The 19,426-nt window shown below is 39.6% G+C and overlaps 1 protein-coding gene across 1 annotated transcript in view; it reads left to right on the forward strand.

Moving 5' to 3' along the window:
- Nucleotides 1–19,426, forward strand: part of DNAH6 (dynein axonemal heavy chain 6) — a 301,941-nt gene that overhangs the window by 39,579 nt on the left and 242,936 nt on the right. Inside the window, exons 9-13 of the mRNA XM_055400589.2 lie at nt 56–172; nt 6,822–7,022; nt 12,535–12,655; nt 16,690–16,841; nt 18,991–19,143. Of these exons, the coding sequence (XP_055256564.2) occupies nt 56–172; nt 6,822–7,022; nt 12,535–12,655; nt 16,690–16,841; nt 18,991–19,143 (744 nt within the window). The remainder of the gene's footprint in view (nt 1–55; nt 173–6,821; nt 7,023–12,534; nt 12,656–16,689; nt 16,842–18,990; nt 19,144–19,426) is intronic.

The following is a 19,426-nucleotide window of genomic DNA, read 5'->3' on the forward strand; positions in this document are numbered from 1 at the left end:
TGAGTAACCAACAACAACTTATATCTTTATAACACTGCACATATGCTCATTGCAGGGGGCCCCTGTGTTGGAGAAGCAGGAAGAAGATGAGTCTCTCATTCCGATGTTTCTCACAGAACTGATTTTGACAGTCCAGTCACTGCTCTTTGAGCCTTCTTTGGAAGATTTTCTGGTATGTGTTTCCTCCCTTTAACATCTGTGTATAAATAACTTCTTGGAACATGAAGCAGTTGTTCTACTGTTAAATGATTTGCAGGTTCACTATTGTCACATCTCCAAAATGATCGTAAGAAAAGGAGCATTGGTTCTGTGCACAGCATGGCTTCTCCATAAAAAGTATCTGAAAGTTTAGCACGTTTTCTTTCATTTGAGACAGATTAGGGGCTTGATGCGGAGAAGGCAATGGCAAGCCACTCCAGTACTCTTGCCTAGCAAATCCCATGGATGGAGGAGCCTGGTAGGCTGTAGTCCATGGGGTCACTAAGTCGGACACGACTGAGCGACCTCACTTTCACTTTTCACTTTCACACATTGGAGAGGGAAATGGCAACCCACTCCAATGTTCTTGCCTGGAGAATCCCAGGGACGGAGGAGCCTGGTGGGCTGTCGTCTATGGGGTCGCACAGAGTCGGACACGACTGAAGCGACTTCGCAGCAGCAGCAGCAGGGGCTTGATGGGCTTCCCTGGTGGCTCAGAGGTTAAAGCGTCTGCCTCCAATGCGGGAGACCCGGGTTCGATCCCTGGGTCGGGAAGATCCCCTGGAGAAGGAAACGGTAACCCACTCCAGTATTCTTGCTTGGAGAATCCCATGGACGGAGAAGCCTGGTAGGCTACAGTCCACGGGGTTGCAAAGAGTCGGACACGACTGAGCGACGGAACGGAACGGAACGGAGGGGCTTGATGGGGTATACTATCAGAAGAATATAGTGTGTATATGAATTTAGAGGACTTCCCTGGTGGCTCAAATGTTAAAGAGTCTACCTACAATACGGGAGTCCTGGGTTCAATCCCTGGGTTGGGCAGATCCTCTGGAGAAGGAAATGGCAACCTACTCCAGTACTCTTGCCTGGAAAATCCCATGGAGAAGCCTGATAGGCTACAGTCCATGGGGTTGCAAAGAGTCAGACACAACTGAGCGACTTCACTCACTCACTCATAGGCATCCTTCTAATGTGAGTTCAAGAAATCACTGTTGTAAATACCATTTTGAAACCTTTTTTTAAATATGTCACATTTAAGAGTATTTTATTGTTTTGGTATCTATTTTTAGTTTTTTAATTGGAGGATAATTGCTTTACAATATTGTGTTGGTTTCTTCCATACATCCAGTTTTTGCTATTATACGCAGTCAATTGCTACTAGTTATCCACTTAAAGCAATAGCCATTTATTACCTCCATCTCTGTGGGTCAGGAGTCTGGGCACCTTTTAGCTCCTTCTCTGCTTCAGGGCCTCTCTAGGCTGCCCTTTGGGTGTTGTCTGGACTGAGGTTTCCTCAGAGGCTTTACTGGAGAAGGATCCACTTCCAGTTTCCCTCAGGTAGTTGTGAAAAGTGATCTCTAAGCAGCTGTAGGACCGAAGTCCCTGGTTTCCTGATGGAAGTTAGCTGACAATCTAGTTACAACATGTGTGTCTGCTTCTTCAGGACCAGCTGGAGAATCTCCTTTGAGAAGGGCCCAATCTCTCTTTTAAGAACTTTCACTTGATTCAATCAGGTCTACCATGGATCATCACATCCTTTCTTTTTTAAATATGTCTATTTATTTACGTATGGGTTTTGGCTGTGCTGGATCTTCGTTACTGCATGCAGGATTTCTCTAGTTGTGGTGGGCAGAGGCTACACTCTAATTGTGGTGTGTTTGCTTCCCATTGCCGTGGCTTCTCTTGTTGCAGAGCGCAGGCTCTAGGGCTTGCAGGCTTCAATAGTTGCAGCACACAGGCTCAGTAGTTGCAGCACATGGGCTTTGTTGCTTCATAGCATGTAGAATCTTCTCAGACCAGGGATCGAACCAGTATCCCCTGCATTGGCAGGCAGATTCTTAACCACTGGATGATGAGGGAAGTCCCATCACATTCTTAACTCACAGTCAATTATGTCTGCAAAGTCCCTTCATCTTTCCCTGCAATGTAACCTCATCATGACTGTGGCATCCATCGTGTTCACAGATACTGCCAAGAGAAGGGGATTATACAGGGCATGTAAACCAGGGAGGGCGGATCCTGGAAGACATCTTAGAATTCTGCTTTCCTCCTTCAGGTACAAGCACAGATTAATAGACCGATCAAAGACTATATTTTCTGTCCTTAGCTGGTGTACAGTGGTGCAAAAGCACTAGTAATCAGGATCTCTAGATTCTAGTCTTGGCTTTTCAGTTAGTCAGCTCTTTGACCTTGGGGAAACCACTTACCTCTCTGAGGTTCAGTACATGCATCTGTGAAATGAGGAGGCAGGTGAGTTTTAAGATTGCTTCCTCTTCCAACAATTTTTGATTCTGTAATTTATGAGATAATCAGATTTGTTTAGGATATTTACAAGGATGAGCAGACTGCTGAGGTCCCTATGGTTGGACTCTCTCAGGAGTTTCCAATAAGACAGGCACTGGATTTTCATGCCTTTTCCAGGCCAGAATATTCATAGCCTTAACATGGAAGACAGAGTATAGGAGATAACACAAGAAAGCTTTCTCCAACTAGCAGCTGGCTATTCTCCTTAAGCACCAAGGGATAGGCCTTGAAAACCTCAACACTTAATCTTTCCTATTGTAGGACCCTACTCCCAACATGAGTGTTAGTCAGTCATTCATGTCCAACTCTGCAACCCCATGTACTGCAGCCTGCCAGGCTCCTCTTTCCATGGAATTCTCCAGGCAAGAATACTGGAGTGGATAGCCTTTCCTGGATCTTCCCAACCCAGGGACTGAACCTGGGTCTCCTACATTACAGGTGGATTCTTTACCATCTGAGTCACCAGGGAAGCCCAACACGAGTATTTTTAGTTCCTAGATAAGTCGTAGGCTAAGCACGTTCATATGTTCACACCACACATAAGATTTTGCTTCATGTAGCCCCAAATTAGCCAATGGCAGTATAAACAGGACTGTCAATCATGAATTTTCTATTTTTTTCTCACTCTTATTTTGGTCATTAGTCTTAGCAGTTTAAACATGCATACACACATAGAGCTTCATCTAAAGGAAAAATTATATACTTAAGTCTTCACATCTGACATTGTTCTTGCTTGGATTAACTATGGTCTCCTACTACTTGATCCAAAAGATGATGCTGTGAAAGTGCTGCACTCAATATGCCAGCAAATTTGGAAAACTTAGCAGTGGCCACAGGACTGGAATAGGTCAGTTTTCATTCCAATCCCAAAGAAAAGCAATGCCAAAGTATGCTCAAATGCAACCACACAGTTGCACTCATCTCACACACTAGTAAAGTAATGTTCAAAATTCTCCAAGCCAGGCTTCAACAATACGTGAACTTCCAGATGTTCAAGCTGGTTTTAGAAAAGGCAGGGGAACCAGAGATCAAATTGCCAACATCCACTGGATCATCAGAAAAACAAGAGAGTTCCAGAAAAACATCTATTTCTGCTTTATTGACTACGCCAAAACCTTTGACTGTGTGAATCACAATAAACTGTGGAAAATTCTGAAAGAGTTGGGAATACCAGACCACCTGACCTGCCTCTTGAGAAACCTATATGCAGGTCAGGAAGCAACAGTTAGAACTGAACATGGAACAACAGATTGGTTCCAAATAGGAAAAGGAATACATCAAGACTGTATACTGTCACCCTGCTTGTTTAATTTATATTCAGAGTACATCAAGAGAAATGCTGGGCTGAAGCACAAGCTGGAATCAAGATTGCCGGGGAAAATATCAATAACCTCAGATATGCCGATGACACCACCCTTACGGCAGAAAGTGAAGAGGAACTCAAAAGCCTCTTGATGAAAGTGAAAGAGGAGAGTGAAAAAGTTGGCTTAAAGCTCAACATTGAGAAAACTAAGATCATGGCATCTGGTCCCATCACTTATGGCAAATAGATGGAGAAACAGAGGAAACAGTGGCAGACTTTATTTTGGGGGGCTCCAAAATCACTGCAGATGGTGATTGCAGCCATGAAATTAAACGATGCTTACTCCTTGGAAGAAAAGTATGACTAAGCTAGACAGCATATTAAAAAGCGGAGACATTACTTTGCCAACAAATGTCTGTCTAGTCAAGGCTGTGGTTTTTCCAGTAGTCGTGTATGGATGTGAGAGTTGGACTATAAAGAAAGCTGAGCGCTGAAGAATTCATGCTTTTGAACTGTGGTGTTGGAGAAGACTCTCGAGAGTCCCTTGAACAGCAAGGAGATCCAACCAGTCCATCTTAAAGGAAATTAGTGCTGAATATTCACTGGAAGTATTCATGTTGAAGCTGAAACTCCAGTACTTCGGCCATCTGATGTAAAGAACTGACTCATTTGAAAAGACCCTAATGCTGGGAAAGATTGAAGGCAGGAGGAAAAGGGGATGACAGAGGATGAGATGTTTGGATGGCATCACCAACTCAATGGACGTGAATTTGAGTAAACTGCGGGAGTTGGTGATGGACAGGGAGGCCTGACGTGCTGCAGTCCATGGGGTCACAAAGAGTCAGACACGACTGAGCGACTGAACTGAACTGAATACTTGATCCAACACACATTTTTCAATTCTTTCCTGTTCCTGTTGTGTTTAACAGACCTCTGATTGCATATGACTCTTATTTACTGCTCCCACCTCTGGAAATAGACTCCCCCTTGGTTAAATTTCTCTTGGTTTTACTCCTGTGCCAGCATCTTTTCCTTTTCAGTCCTCTATTTTGGAGTATCTTCTTTGTCTGACCTTTGACTGTTGTGCTCCTTAAAGGCTCCCTCCTCCTCACATGCTATATATTCTTCCTGGGTGCTTGTGTCTGTGCCCATTGTTCTAACTACTGCTTCTAGAATGGCATCTTTAAATGTATATTTCCATCCAGTACTTTTCTTCTAGGCTCCAGACTTAGAGCCATTTGGAAATCTCCACAGTTAAGTCCAACTCACCAAAATAAGGGCTTCCCAGGTGGTACAGAGGTAAAGAATCCACCTGCCAATGCAGAAGACACCAGAGATGCAGGTTTGCTCCCTGAGTTAGGAAGATCCCCTGGAAGAATAACTGGCAATCTGTGCCAGTATTCTTGCTTGTAAAATCTCATGGACAGAGGAGCCTGGAGGGCCACAGTCCTTGGGGTCACAAAGAGTCAGACCCAATTGAGCCTCCGAGCACACACACACCAACATAAATTAAACTATCAACTTCGTCCAAAACTTACTTTTCCTTCTGTATTTGAATGAAAAGCAGTATCCAGATGCCCAAGCCAGCAATCTAGGAGTAATCCTGTGCTTAGTCAATCAGTCTTGTCCAACTCTTGTGACCCCATGGACTGTAGCCTTCCAGGCTCCTCTGTCCATGGGATTTCCTAAGCAAGAACATTGGAGTGGGTTGCTATTTCCTTCTCCAGGGCATATTCCTGACCCAGGGTTCGAACTAGTGTCTCAGGTGTCTTATGATCCAGCACACAGTCCTGCTTCCCTCCTTGGACCTCTCACATGCAGTGACTTACAAGAACTCTACTCCCGTCTTGTATGCTTGAGAAGCTCCTGCTCATCTTTTAAGGTTCATCTCAAGAAGTACCTTTTCTTTATATCGTTTAGATAGACTTTTTATTTATTATAAATTAAAAATTAATTTGTGCTCACTGAAGAGAATGTGAAAAACACAGAAAGACATTATTAGCAACATTGGTCATCCCATGTGCCACAAATAGCAATAATCTTTTAACATTTTTAGACGTTTTCTCCAATTTTGTTTTAGTACATACTGATATATACCAACAGACTTAACTTGCCATGAGATTTTACATATACATTTTAAAATGGGATTTATACACCAGTTTTATCCTGCTCTCTTTTTTTCTTATAAGCTTTGTAATGTTATATTATAAACTTTTCCCATGTCATTCATTTATCAATCTTTAGAGACACCATTTTGAAAAGGTGCCTAATTTTCATTTGTATAAATATACTATAACTTAACCATTCTATTTTTGAACACTAAAGTATTTCTCTAACTAATTTTTACTCTAAGTATTGCTTCAGTGAGTGCCGTTCCACATGAATCATTGTTTACGTACCTAATTATTCTCTAAAGATAGATATCTGGAATGGAAATTATTGCTCAAAGAATATGAACTTTTATTGATTGCCTGCTAGTCTGCCATGTCTGACTCTGCAACCCTATGGACTGTAGCCTGCCAGGTTCCTCTGTCTATGGGATTCTCCAGGCAAGAGTACTGGAGTGAATTGCCATGCCTTTCTCCAAGGGATCTTCCTGACCTAGGGATCAAACTTGTGTCTCTTATGTCTCCTGCATTGGCAGACAGGTTCTTTCCCACCACCTGGCAAGCCTTAGCCATCCTTTAAACATTCCCTGATATTCTTAGGCCTACCTTGGCCTTCTTTCCCTTATGACTTTTCTGGGTTTTGTTCATATTTCAAATGAATGTAATATATTCATCTTAATGTGTTGCAATTTTTTGCTTATCAATTTCTCTCTCAGTTAGAAAACATAGTTCCTAAAGATAGGGGCTGTGTCTTCTGATTTGTCATATACTTAGAGTCAATGTAGTACTTGGTATGGTTGAATGAATTATTCTTATTTATTTTAGTATTTTAGAAAATTCAAAAATTTTTATAAATATACCCATATATGTATTTACATTTTTGTTTGTGCTTTTCTCTCTAACAGGATGGTATTTCAGGTGCAATTAATCATTTCCAAAACACTGTGTTATCAGTTCCTAATCTCGTGCCTGATTCATATTTTGATGCTTTTACCAGCCCTTACATTAACAATAAAGTGGAAGAAAAAACTTGTGGGTTTGGTCCAAGCTTATCAGCAGTATTTGATGATGATAAGAATTTTCACACAATTATCTTCCAAATAAAGGTATATTTTCTTTTACTAAAGTCATTTTTAACTGAGCAACATATGTTCTTCCTGTCTTATCTTTAAATTGAATGCAACTTAATCTCTAGATGGTTAAGAGATTTTTTTAAAGTCCTAGTATATCAGAGCATGGATGATTGGAAAGAGACGTAAAGGCACAAGCTATTAAAGATGGCATAACTTCTAGGGGAGAAAATAAGGTAGATACAGGGTGCTCGGGGCTGGCGCACTGGGATGACCCAGAGGGAGGGGATGGGGAGAGAGGTGGGAGCGGGGTTCAGGACAGGGAACACATGTAAACCCGTGGCGGATTCATGTCAATGTATGGCAGAACCAATGCAATATTGTAAAGTAATTAGCCTCCAAAAAATAAATAAATAAATAAAATTTTTTTAAAAAAGGAAGAAGAGGCATTATTTGAACATTGAGTGGTGCAGAAGAAATAAAGCAACTGATGAAAAATTAAGGCCCTGCTAAATAAAAAAGAACCAAAAAATCAGAATATACCTGACTCCCCACAACCAGAAGATAAAGTAATCTGCACATTGCTACACTTACAAAATAGAATCCCTTTGAATTATAAATCTTCTAAGTTACTCCAAATCCATGAACTGAATTAATTAAAATATATTAAATACATGAGAAGTTACCATAAGGAAAAATCAGAAAAATGAAGATTAAAAAACTAATAAATATTCCTTCTCTTCCCCCTCAAAGCCATGAAACAAAAGCTGTACTGTAAAACTCAAGTATATAACGTCAAACATCAAACGTCATATTCAAGCCTGAATGTGTGTGAAATAACATATCACAAATTCAAAATTTAAAATATAAATGATATTGTTTTAAGACAAAATTATCTCAGAAATGTAGACTAAATTTCATAGTGTCCAAAGGAGAATAAACTTAAACTAAAATTTAAAAGACAAGAAAACAACCAAGAGAATGAAAATAAGCTAGTGTTTGTGCATGTCCTCAGTTGCTCAGTTTTGTACAACTCTTTTCGATCCTGTGGACTGTAGCCCACCAGGCTCCTCTGTCTATGGAATGTTCCAGGCAAGAATACTGGAGCGGGTTGCCATTTACTACTCCAGGGGATCTTTCTGACCCAAGGATAGAACCCACATCTCTTGTGTCTTCTTCATTGGCAGGCAGATTCTTTACCACTGTACAAGATATAAGAAAAAAAAATGGTTAGAAAATAATCAAAATAGAAAACAGGCAAAGAAGAAATAATATACATATTTGAAGTCTCTGAAGAAGAAAAACAAAACAAGGGGTAGAACAAACACATAACTATAGTCCAAGAAAGGAAACTGTGAATCTATATACAGAGTACCTTGGAAAATTGATCTAGACCAATTAACTCTGAGATACATACTCTTGAAACTACTATCTTTTAAAGAAAAAAAATTTTCTTCCAGGTCTCAAAGCAAAATAATAACATAACATATGGAACCAGCATCAGGTTTCTCAAAAATGACATATAAAGCAAGATGATGATGGAACAGCACTTTTTAATGAAACTCAAGGGAAAAAAGTGTGATCAAGAATTTTTATCTAGATAAGCCAGTCCTTCAAGTAGCAAGGCCATAGAAAAAGAAGTTTTAGAAAGACAATGTTCCCTAAAGAACTTGATGCTGACCTGGAGTTTTTGTGGAACGGAGATGAGTTTCATCCAACCAAGAGATATCTGGTAAAAAGATTGATCTTTCTATTTGTAGATCCACATGTAAGGAGCTTGGAAGTTGCCACTCCATCCTAACAAGTAAAAAGCAGAAAACACTGACTGAACAGACTGTTAATGGGCCTGTAAGAGAGGCGAGGACATAGGGAAAACCACAGCCCTCAAGATTGGAGAGACAGAGAAATATATACAGGGAGTCATGGTTCTGAGAGCAGAGACTCACGGGCAGAAACCCCAGTGAGAACCAGTGCCAGGACGGGAAAATCAGAACTGTCATTGGTACATTGCTGGAGGCTCAGTGTGAACAACTCAGAGTAAAACAATCAGGGGACCCAGTTATAGGAGACTCCCACAGTATTATGAAATTTACCTGCAGGAGCTCAACCAGGTTCTCACAGTAAATATTAGAAAAAGATATCCTCATGCTTCCAGCAGGGAGAGGGGAAAAGGAATCATTTGAAATACATCAGAGCACTCTGTTCTTAACAAGGCCAGCCCTTAGAGGAAATCAGTTATCCAGAGTTTAATTTGCTAGTGTATTGTCAGGTCTTTACTGACCTGAGGGAAGGGAAATATACAACTCCAGCCTACTCTAACCATCCTGTCTCACCTAAGGAGAGAGGAGGGAAAAAAGCGAGAGACATTTATGATACTCACAGTACAGAGGCACTGGCTCACTAAAAGACTGAGACCTAATCAAAGGATGAAGGTAGAATATATCCCCTTCCCTGACATTTATCATCCTCTAACTAAGGACCTATTAACAGCCATTCCTTTTACCAAGTATATCACATCCAGTTATCCAAAAAAGCTACAAGGCATATTAAAAAGGGAAAAAATTAGAAAACAGAGCAAGTATCAGACCCAGACACGGCAGGGGTATTGGACATATCAGACCCAGAATTTAAAGCAACTATGATTAAATAATCATACAACTATGATTAATAGTCATTGGAGAAGGAAATGGCAAACCATTCCAGTATTCTTGCCTGGAGAATCCCATGGACAGAGGAGCCTGGCAGGCCATGGTCCATGGGGTCACAGAAAGTTGGACATGACTGAGCATGCATGCAGCATGCATGCATGATTAATAGAACAACTATGATTAATAGAATGGGAAAGACTAGAAATCTCTTCAAGAAAGTTAGAGATATCAAGGGAACATTTCATCCAAAGAAGGGCACAATAAAGGACAGACATGGAATGACCTAACAGAAGCAGAAGATATTAAGAAGAGGTGGCAACAATACACAGAAGAACTATACAAAAAATATCTTCATGACCCAGAAAACCACGATGGTATGATCACTCACCTAGAGCCAGACATCCTGGAATGCAAAGTGAAGTGGGCCTTAGGAAGCATCACTACAAACAAACCTAGTGGAGGCAATGGAATTCCAGTTGGGCTCTTTCAAATCCTAAAAGATGATGCTGTGAAAATGCTGCACTCAATATTCCAGCAAATTTGGAAAACTCAGCAGTGGCCACAGGACTGGAAAAGGTCAGTCTTCATCTCAATCCCAAAGAAAGGGAATGCAAAAGAATGCTCAAACTACCGCACAATTGCACTCACCTCACATGCTAGTAAAGTCATGCTCAAAATTCTCCAAGCCAGTCTTCAGCAATATGTGAACTGTGAACTTCCAGATGTTCAAGCAGGTTTTATAAAAGGCAGAGGCACCAGAGATCAAATTGCCAACATCCGCTGGATCATGGAGAAAGCAAGAGAGTTCAGGAAAAACATCTATTTCTGCTTCATTGACTATGCCAAAGCCTTTGACTGTGTGGATCACAATAAACTGTGGAAAATTCTGAAAGAGATGGGAATCCCAGACCACCTGACCTGCCTCTTCAGAAACCTGTATGCAGGTCAGGAAGCAACAGTTAGAACTGGACATGGAACCACAGACTGGTTCCAAATAGGAAAAGGAGTACATCAAGGTTGTATATTGTCACCCTGCTTATTTAACTTATATGCAGAGTACATCATGAGGAACTCTGGGCTGGAAGAAGCACAAGCTGGAATCAAGATTGCCGGGAGAAATATCAAAAACATCGGATATGCAGATGACACCACCCTTATGGCAGAAAGTGAAGAGGAACTAAAAAGCCTCTTGATGAAAGTGAAAGAGTAGAGTGGAAAAGTTGGCTTAAAGCTCAACATTCAGAAAACAAGATCATGGCATCTGGTCCCATCATTTCATGGGAAATAGATGGGGAAACAGTGGAAACAGTGTCAGACTTTATTTTTTTGGGCTCCAAAATCACTGCAGATGCTGATTGCAGCCATGAAATTAAAAGACGCTTACTCCTTGGAAGGAAAGTTATGACCAACCTTGATAGTATATTAAAAAGCAGAGACATTACTTTGCCAACCAAGGTCCGTCTAGTCAAGGCTATGGTTTTTCCAGTGGTCATATATGGATGTGAGAGTTGGACTATGAAGAAAGCTGAGTGCTGAAGAATTGATGCTTTTGAAGTGTGGTGTTGGAGAAGACTCTTGAGAGTCCCTTGGACTGCAAGGAGGTCCAACCAGTCCATTCTAAAGGAGATCAATCCTGGGTGTTCATTGGTGGGACTGATGCTAAAGCTGAAACTCCAATACTTTGGCCACCTCATGGGAAGAGTTGACTCACCGGAAAAGACTCTGATGCTGGGAGCGATTGGGGGTGGGAGGAGAAGGGGACGACAGAGAATGAGCTGGCTGGATGGCATCACCAACTCGATGGACATGAGTTTGAGTGAACTCTGGGAGTTGGTGATGGACAGGGAGGCCTGGCGTGCTGTTGATTCATGGGGTCGCGGAGAGTCGGACACGACTGAGCAACTGAACTGAACTGAACTGAACTGAAAGAAGATATACTTTGATATAGTATCCTCCCTTCAATTTTTAATATAAAGTAGTAAACAGCAGAAACATTCTGGAAGATTATATAAGAAGTCTTTTGAAAGGAAATAAATGAACAAATATCTAAATATAGCCATCTAGGGTGTGTACCATTGGTTGTAATTAAAATTTCTACCACTACCCACTAAGTATGTAAAGCAAGAGTCTGAGCCACCTACCCTAGTATTGGTGTGTTGGGAATGAGCAATTCCATTGATCATCTCTAGTTTTCCTTGGGACAAATTGCAGTCATTTGCAGGAAGTCTTAGTAGGAAAAATTAAGAGAAGGCAATGGAATGCAGCCAGGGAATAATAGGCCAAGATCAACAAGAAACAAGTCCTAACTGCCATTCACAGGCATTATGATGCCATTGAGCTATAATAATGTGTACTGACATGGTATTATAAGAAAAGTCTTGTAGGGAAGTGGAGGTTGGTGCCAAGTTTAAGCAAAGTGAGGGAAAGTATTTATTAGGGCAAATTCTGAAGACATTTTGAAATAGGAGACTTGCCAGCAGAGAATTTAATAATGAGATTAGGCAAGTAATTTTGCATATATGCTAAATAGTTTTGCCTTCACTCAAAAACACTTAAACCAAGATATAAAATTTGTGATTTGGAAAATAAATAGACATTGTCTCTTGCCATATATCCACTAGTGATGTATAAGTTCACCGTGAATCTAAAAAATTACAAGGTTACTTCTTTTTAATCATATGGAACAATTCTTTGAAAGTCACATTTAAAGATGTATTTTTTTTTTAAGTTTCATAAAGAATTTATTAACTGCCCTTTGTCATCAAGGATGGTACCTTTTCTCTCACTTATATATCCCCAGGTCACAGCATAGTGTGCATCTGCATTTTTTAGTTGTATAGAATTAAATTCTGCTAAGGAAAAATATAATTTTTTCTGTTTTTATTTTATATAATGTTTAGGAAGCCATACAGGCAGCATTTGAATCTGCCCAATTATATGCAGCTACATTTGAAAAGTTTCAAATATTCTTCAAGGAAAATGAAAATCTTGATTTACAAGCTCTTAAACTTCAAGAACCTGGTAAGTGTTCATTTGTCCTTGCTAATTATGTGTTAGAGTCATATCAAGGTTTATCATGGTCTAGGTTTCTGTTTTATGGTGTGTGGTGACAGAGATGGTAGCCTGAAAGAGTTGGCCTGACAAAACACAAGAGTTTATTCATTTCTAGATTATTTTCTGTAGAACCACTTTTTTCTTTAGTTTTACTGTTATATTTTGTTTCAGAATATTATGGGAAGGAATTCTTCCCCAAGAGATTATCTTTTAGTATGAAGCTGTACCAGTGCCAAGGTCACATAGCCTCTATATGGAAAGGAGTTAAAAGGAATATTTTCCCCTCAGATTTCTTAAAAAATGTTTACATAGTGTAACATGTATCTCAGGAATTCATTCTGTCTTAGGAATTCAAGTTACTCTATTTATACAGCCCTGTTGCAACTGGGTAGGTATGAATCAACACCTTAGTCATGAGATTAGAACCATGGAGAAGTTATTTTATTAAACTTATTTTCTTCAACCAAAAAAAATAAAATACAATGCCCAAGTAAAATTCAGGCAAGAAATTTCCAAGTGATTATGTAAATTAAGTATATAGCATTCATTATTACCATTTAAAAATGTGAAGCATATCATTCATATTATTTTTTTGTTTGATTAACTGGTTTTATTTTTTTTCTAATGCACAAAAGTGTTTACTCTGATACTTTGCCTCATGAATGAGCATTATTTTTTTCTGTAAATTCTTGTGTTTTTCTTTCAATTCATTGTTTTTATTACACTGAAGTATTTTAAAGTAAATTAGACATGCCAGTCCCTAAATGAAATACCTCAATTTGCATCTTCAAAAAGCATGTCCCTACAGAACTAAAATATTTTCACACCTGAAAAAAAATCTCTAAAATCAACATTTCGTCCATGTTCAGAATCTGCCAAATAAAGCAGTTTGCAGCTGGTTTGGCCCAGAATCTAATCCAAGAATAGACACTGTATTTACTTTTTATGTCTCTTAAGTTTTGAAAAGTTGCTTCTGCTGCTGCTAAGTCACCTCAGTCGTGTCCGACTCTGTGCGACCCCATAGATGGCAGCCCACTAGGCTCCTCTGTCCCTGGGATTCTCCAGGCAAGAATATTGGAGTGGGTTGCCATTTCCTTCTCCAATGCATGAAAGTGAAAAATGAAAAGTGAAGTCGCTCAGTTGTGCCCGACTCTTAGTGACCCCATGGACTGAAGCCTACCAGGCTCCTCCATCCTTGGGATTTTCCAGGCAAGAGTACTGTGAAACAGACCTTTTTTTCCAAAGCACTAACTTTTTCAAGAAACAAAAGTATGGTTCTACTTAAGAAATTAAAAAAAAAAAATTAGACAAGTTCATTTCTACCATTCTTCACCAACACTGTCACGCTGAGACTTAGTGTGTGTTGAACTGAAGGGAACTGACAGGTACTATGGTGGCACCATGGTAACAGTAAGATGTGGAGTCCGGCATTTCAGCAAATGAAACAGACTAATCCGAATAACAAGTTCTGACCATCTAGATCATCTACACACAGCTTTGAGCCAAGGCCTCTGAGTCTCCTATTATCGTGTTCCTCACGTTCGATAACTTGACTCCCTCACCGGTTACCTAACTGGATAAGGCCACCAAGCTCCCAGATTGCCCTTCATCTAGTCCTGCCTTGACTTGTCAATCCTGTCTCAATCTCTGAACCAGGGTATCATAGGTATTAGCCATTTGTTGTCTGGGAATCTGGAGTAGATTGGCCTGGACTCCTAAAAGTTGTTTTCTTCCTCTTTTAGGAACTTTCTGGTACTTCCTAAGCCTCTGAACCCGGTTATTTCCCATTAGAATGTAGCTTTGCCTCTTGGATACCATGCCTTGCCTATTATACCATATTCCCTCAAATTACTATAACACTGCCTACACCATGTTGTGTTCAGATGCTCAGTCAATGTCCAACTCTTTGTGATTCCATGGAGTGTAGCCCTCCAAGTTCTTCTGTCCATGAGATTTCCTAGGCAAGAATTCTAGAGCAGATTGCCATTTCCTCTTCCAGAGGGATCTTCCCCACCCAGGGATTGAACCCACATCTATTATGTCTCCTGTACTGACAGGGGAATTCTTTACCACAAGTGCCACCTGGGAAGCCCTAGGATATATTATAGTTTATTATACTTAATAAATGTCTGTTTAACCAAACTTTTAACCAGATTGCCCTTTGTTTAGCCCCAGAAGGTGATCAGAAGACAGACTCTGGCTTTCTGAAATAATCAGCTGTATCTCACCACTAAATTTCTATAAAAGTCAGTGTCTACTAATATTTTCTATACTTGCTAAGCACTTATGATATGTACTGTGCTGTCTCATCTGATCTATTTTATCTAATCCTCATAATTCTATATAGGCGAATATTCTCATTTTACAAATAGGTAAGTGGAAATATAGAGATAAGGCAACTCCAAGATTACACAGTGAGTAAGTGATTTAGAAATTGTTTCCCCTGACTTGAGAGTTTGTTATACAAACCATCCCTCCTCCATCTCATCAAGAGAGAGCTCTTCTGTTGGCTTTACTCTTTTGTTTCCCTTTGAACATGGATAAAAGTCATTTAACTTTGAGTAATCTAAATTTATTTACGTATAAAATGAAAGTATTGGACTAAATTGGTGTTTCCCAAATTGGTATTCCTTGAACCACTATTCTGAAGGCTATTACATGATACTATGAAAAAGACTGTGTTCAAATAAATTTGGAAAGTACTAGACCAAGCAACATTAAACAGCTTTCCTCACCAGGGGTTTTCTCAGATTATTTGATATCCTAATTTTTTCATTTCTCAAAAATAAGCATATCAAAGCCTTCTAAAATGAGTAGGACAGATAATTGTCATCCCGTTTTTTGTATCTTGAGGAAGGTAAAGCTCAGAAAGATTAAGTAACTTAGCCAAAGCAACAGGTGGGTTAAAGACTTGGGCCTAGGTCTTCTAAGACTTTGTCTGATGTGTTCTTTGTACTGTGTCAAACTTCCGCTTGTGACCAGGACAGGAGGTGATGGAAATAAAGGCAGGGATCAACAACTTTTTCTCTTGGGGATGGTGTAAGAGGATTAGAGAAGAACAGGAAACAGTAGCGAAAACAGTCTGACTCAAGTGGAGGGAGCAACTGGAAATAAAGTTAGCTCAATTTTTAAAGACAAGGAGTTGTTTTGTATTATAAGTGTATTAGTAAGAGCTGTTTTTGACCAATAGTATGATTTCAAGATAATCAGACTTCCACTGGTGATTTCCCAATAGAAATAGATTGGGAAAGAGAGAAATTGGAGATAGGAAGATTATCAAAATGCAACTGCAGCATTGGCAGACAGAGTTGACAATGGCCTTAACTTTGATGTGGGGAGCAGGGTTGGCAGAGGTGCTGGGAAGAGTAATGGAAATAACTTTAGCTATGGCTGATCTCTTAAGTTTCAAGCTTTCTCTGTTGTTAATATTCTTATATACTTGGTAAAGAATCTGCCTGCAATGTAGGAGACACAGGAGATGCAGGTTTAATCCCTGGGTCAGGAAGATCCCCTGGCAGAGGAAATTGCAACCCACTCCAGTATTTTTGCCTGGAAAATCCAATGGACAGAGGAACCTGGTGGGTTATAGTCCATGGGGTCACAAAGAATCGAATACAACTAAGGATTCATATTCATACTTATTTTGAGGTACGATGTGGAAGAACTGTTAGATTAAGCGAACTTCAAACCAGTCTGATTCTAGAATCCACTCCATTATAGACTAGATTCTCTAATGCAATGACAAGTTATTTTCATGAGCTATTCTTAGCAAGAGCCAGAAAATATATTTACATTATGAAATGTTAGTTTCTTCATTACAAGAATAAAATATAAAGCATCATGAATTAACATTTTAAAATTATACAAGGTTCTCTACCTATGGATAGTTCATTTTAAATACATGTGTAAGTGTGTTAATGCAATGATTTTTGATATATCTGTGTAATGGTCCTTTAAAATCTAATATATCTTTTTGGCTGTATATGAATTATTCTATGTAGGTGTTAAGTTCTTTAGTGAACAACTGGAAAAGTATCACAGACAGCACAAGGATGCAGTAGCTCTGAGACCCACCAGGAATGTAGGACTGCTGCTCATTGACACTAAGCAACTAAAAGAAAAACTAATCCCATCACCTTTGCGATGCTTGGAGGTAACTATGAACTAGGAAAATTTTCAATTATGGTCTCTACAACTATTTTATGATTTTTCTCCTGCAAATAGCCTATCTTTATTTTCTAGTATTGCAGCTATTTAAAATTAGCTTAAGTCTATTCAGCATCTTTAATTTGTAGAGAAAGTTCCATGTATTTCTTTCTGTCCCAAGCATAGTCAATTTCAGGTGAGGGAACAAAAGTCCTTAAACTAGCCTCTTACATCCGCTCCTTTTTCCTTTGTTGGAGCATTTCAAGATTTCCTCCAGAGGAGACATTGCTGTAACAGTTCAGAGTCCTAGTAGGAATGCTGGTTGATTCTAGGATACTGAGGTATCCTAGATACTGAGGTTTCCTGATCTGAAACTGTTCCTAAAGATCTGATTGTATTTTAGTGAGTGGTAGAGCTGAGGAGATTTGATTGCTTCTACAATAACTTTCAGTTCTTCCTTTAGTCATATATACCATCAAATACCACCACAAAAGGACTCTCCTGGTGGTTCAGTAGTTAAGACTTCACGTTTCAATGCAAGGGGCCCAGGTTCAATTCCTGGTCCAGGAGCTAAGATCGCACATGCCTCACAGCCAAAATACCCCAAAAAACATAAAACAGAAACAATATTGTAACAGATTCAATAAAGACTCTAAAAAATACCTCTAGAGACACAATGGTATAGAACAGAGATTGGCAAACTATATCCCGCAGGATCATTCCAGCCTGTCACCTGTTTTGTACCATGACGGTTCGCTTATGTATTGCCTATGGTTGCCCTACAAGGGCAGAACTGCGTGATTGTGACAGAGACCATATATCCTGCAAATCTAAAGTATTTACTGTTTAGCCCTTACAGAAAACCTCTGCTGACCCTGGTGCAGATGAAAGAAGGCAGTGCTCTGTCTAAAAGGCTGCAGGCCTGATGCTAATATCTTTTCTGTCACTAATTAGCTGTATGACATTGGACTTCTTTCTAGAGCTTTGCTGCTTCATCTGTTGAAAAAGAAAACAATAGAGAATTGAAGCAAAGTCAATTTCAGCAAACATTTCTGAGCACGATGAATACTACTGTATACTAAGCCAAAAAAAAAAAAAACTGGCTTCAGCAATCAGAAAACATATGGATCTAAAAAGTCCAGAGGGTGGATGGGCATCAGAAAGGTGTGATGTAGTGACTCAGTGGTTACTAAAGACCTGATTTTTTCCATTCACTGTATGCTGTATGCCAGCTTTCTTCTGATGTGCCAGCTTCATCCTAAAGCTCATATACCCTCACTTTTCTGAAATGGTAGTCAAAGGCTCCATAGGATAATTGTTTCCTTATTCATGTCCAGAGAGAGAGATATCTCTCAGTCTTAAACAAGTCTTGAGTTTCTACTTAATTGGATCAGCTAATATCAGAGGTTCACGCTAATCCAATCACATTAGCCAAAGAAAGCCAAGCTCATTTTACCTTATGACCAATCATACTCAATCTTTGCTTCTGAAGGAGAGATCACCTTCCTCCAAATCATTACTACCACCCAACACAAAAGTAGAGTTGATACTGGGGATGGTACCATAATGTTCACTACACAGAACAAAGTAACAGAAAGGGTACTTACAGAATATCAGAGCATTTAGGCAGACTCTTTTAAAAAGTTATTTATTTATTTATTTATTTGGCTGCATCAGGTCTTAGCTGCAGCACATTGGATCTTGGTTGAGTCCTGTGGGATCTTTCCTTGTGGCACACAAACTCTCTAGTTGTGGCATGTGGGCTGTCTAATTTGTGGTGCACAGACTCCAGAACCCACAGGCTTCAGTAGTTGTGGCGCTCAAGCTTAGTTACTCCGTGGCATGTGGGATCTTAATTCCCCAGCCAGGGATCAAATCCATTTTCCCAGCGTTGCAAGGCATATTTTTAACCACTGGACCACTAAAGAAGTCCCTAGGTAAACTTTTTAATAAGTTGTGCAATCTAGCTTATTCTGGAAATAATCTTCAAAACTAATCCTATTATTTCAGTGTGGGGGAAAAAATAGCCCTTTCATATACTGCTGCTTCCATTACCTGCTGATTTAACAGACATTCAAGTTAGACTTTATCTAAAAGGTATAATAAAGTAGAAATACTCAAGTAGTTATGAGTCACCGTTCCTTCTTCTTTCCTAGGTGCTGAATTATATGCTTCCTCGTCTAAGCAAGAAAAAAGTGGATGCCATCATCTCTGAGGCACAAGATGCAGAATACAAGCTTGAATTTGTCCCAACTACTACCATTGAATATGTTAACAGCTTAGTATTTCTCGACGAAATTCAGGAAAGGGTGAGTTGATTCTTGTGTAACTCACTATTCCCAGTCTTAGGGAATGAAGGCAAATGGGAGAAACTGATGGACTGAAGGTCAAGATATAGCTGTCAGAATATCAGAAACACTTTCAGGCAAAGGAAGTGGATGGCTTACCTCACAGTAGTTATGGCAGCTAACATTGATCACTACTAGTCAGGTATGTACTACATTTTCTACATATGTTACATTTTTTATCCCTACAAAAGCTTAAGAAGTATTGTTTGGTCGTTCAGTCATGTCTGACTCTTTGCGACCCTAT

Source organism: Moschus berezovskii, chromosome 11, assembly GCF_049115385.1.
Source record: "Moschus berezovskii isolate FMDL1 chromosome 11, NW_MosBer_1.0, whole genome shotgun sequence".
NCBI classification, from domain to species: Eukaryota; Metazoa; Chordata; class Mammalia; order Artiodactyla; family Moschidae; genus Moschus; species Moschus berezovskii.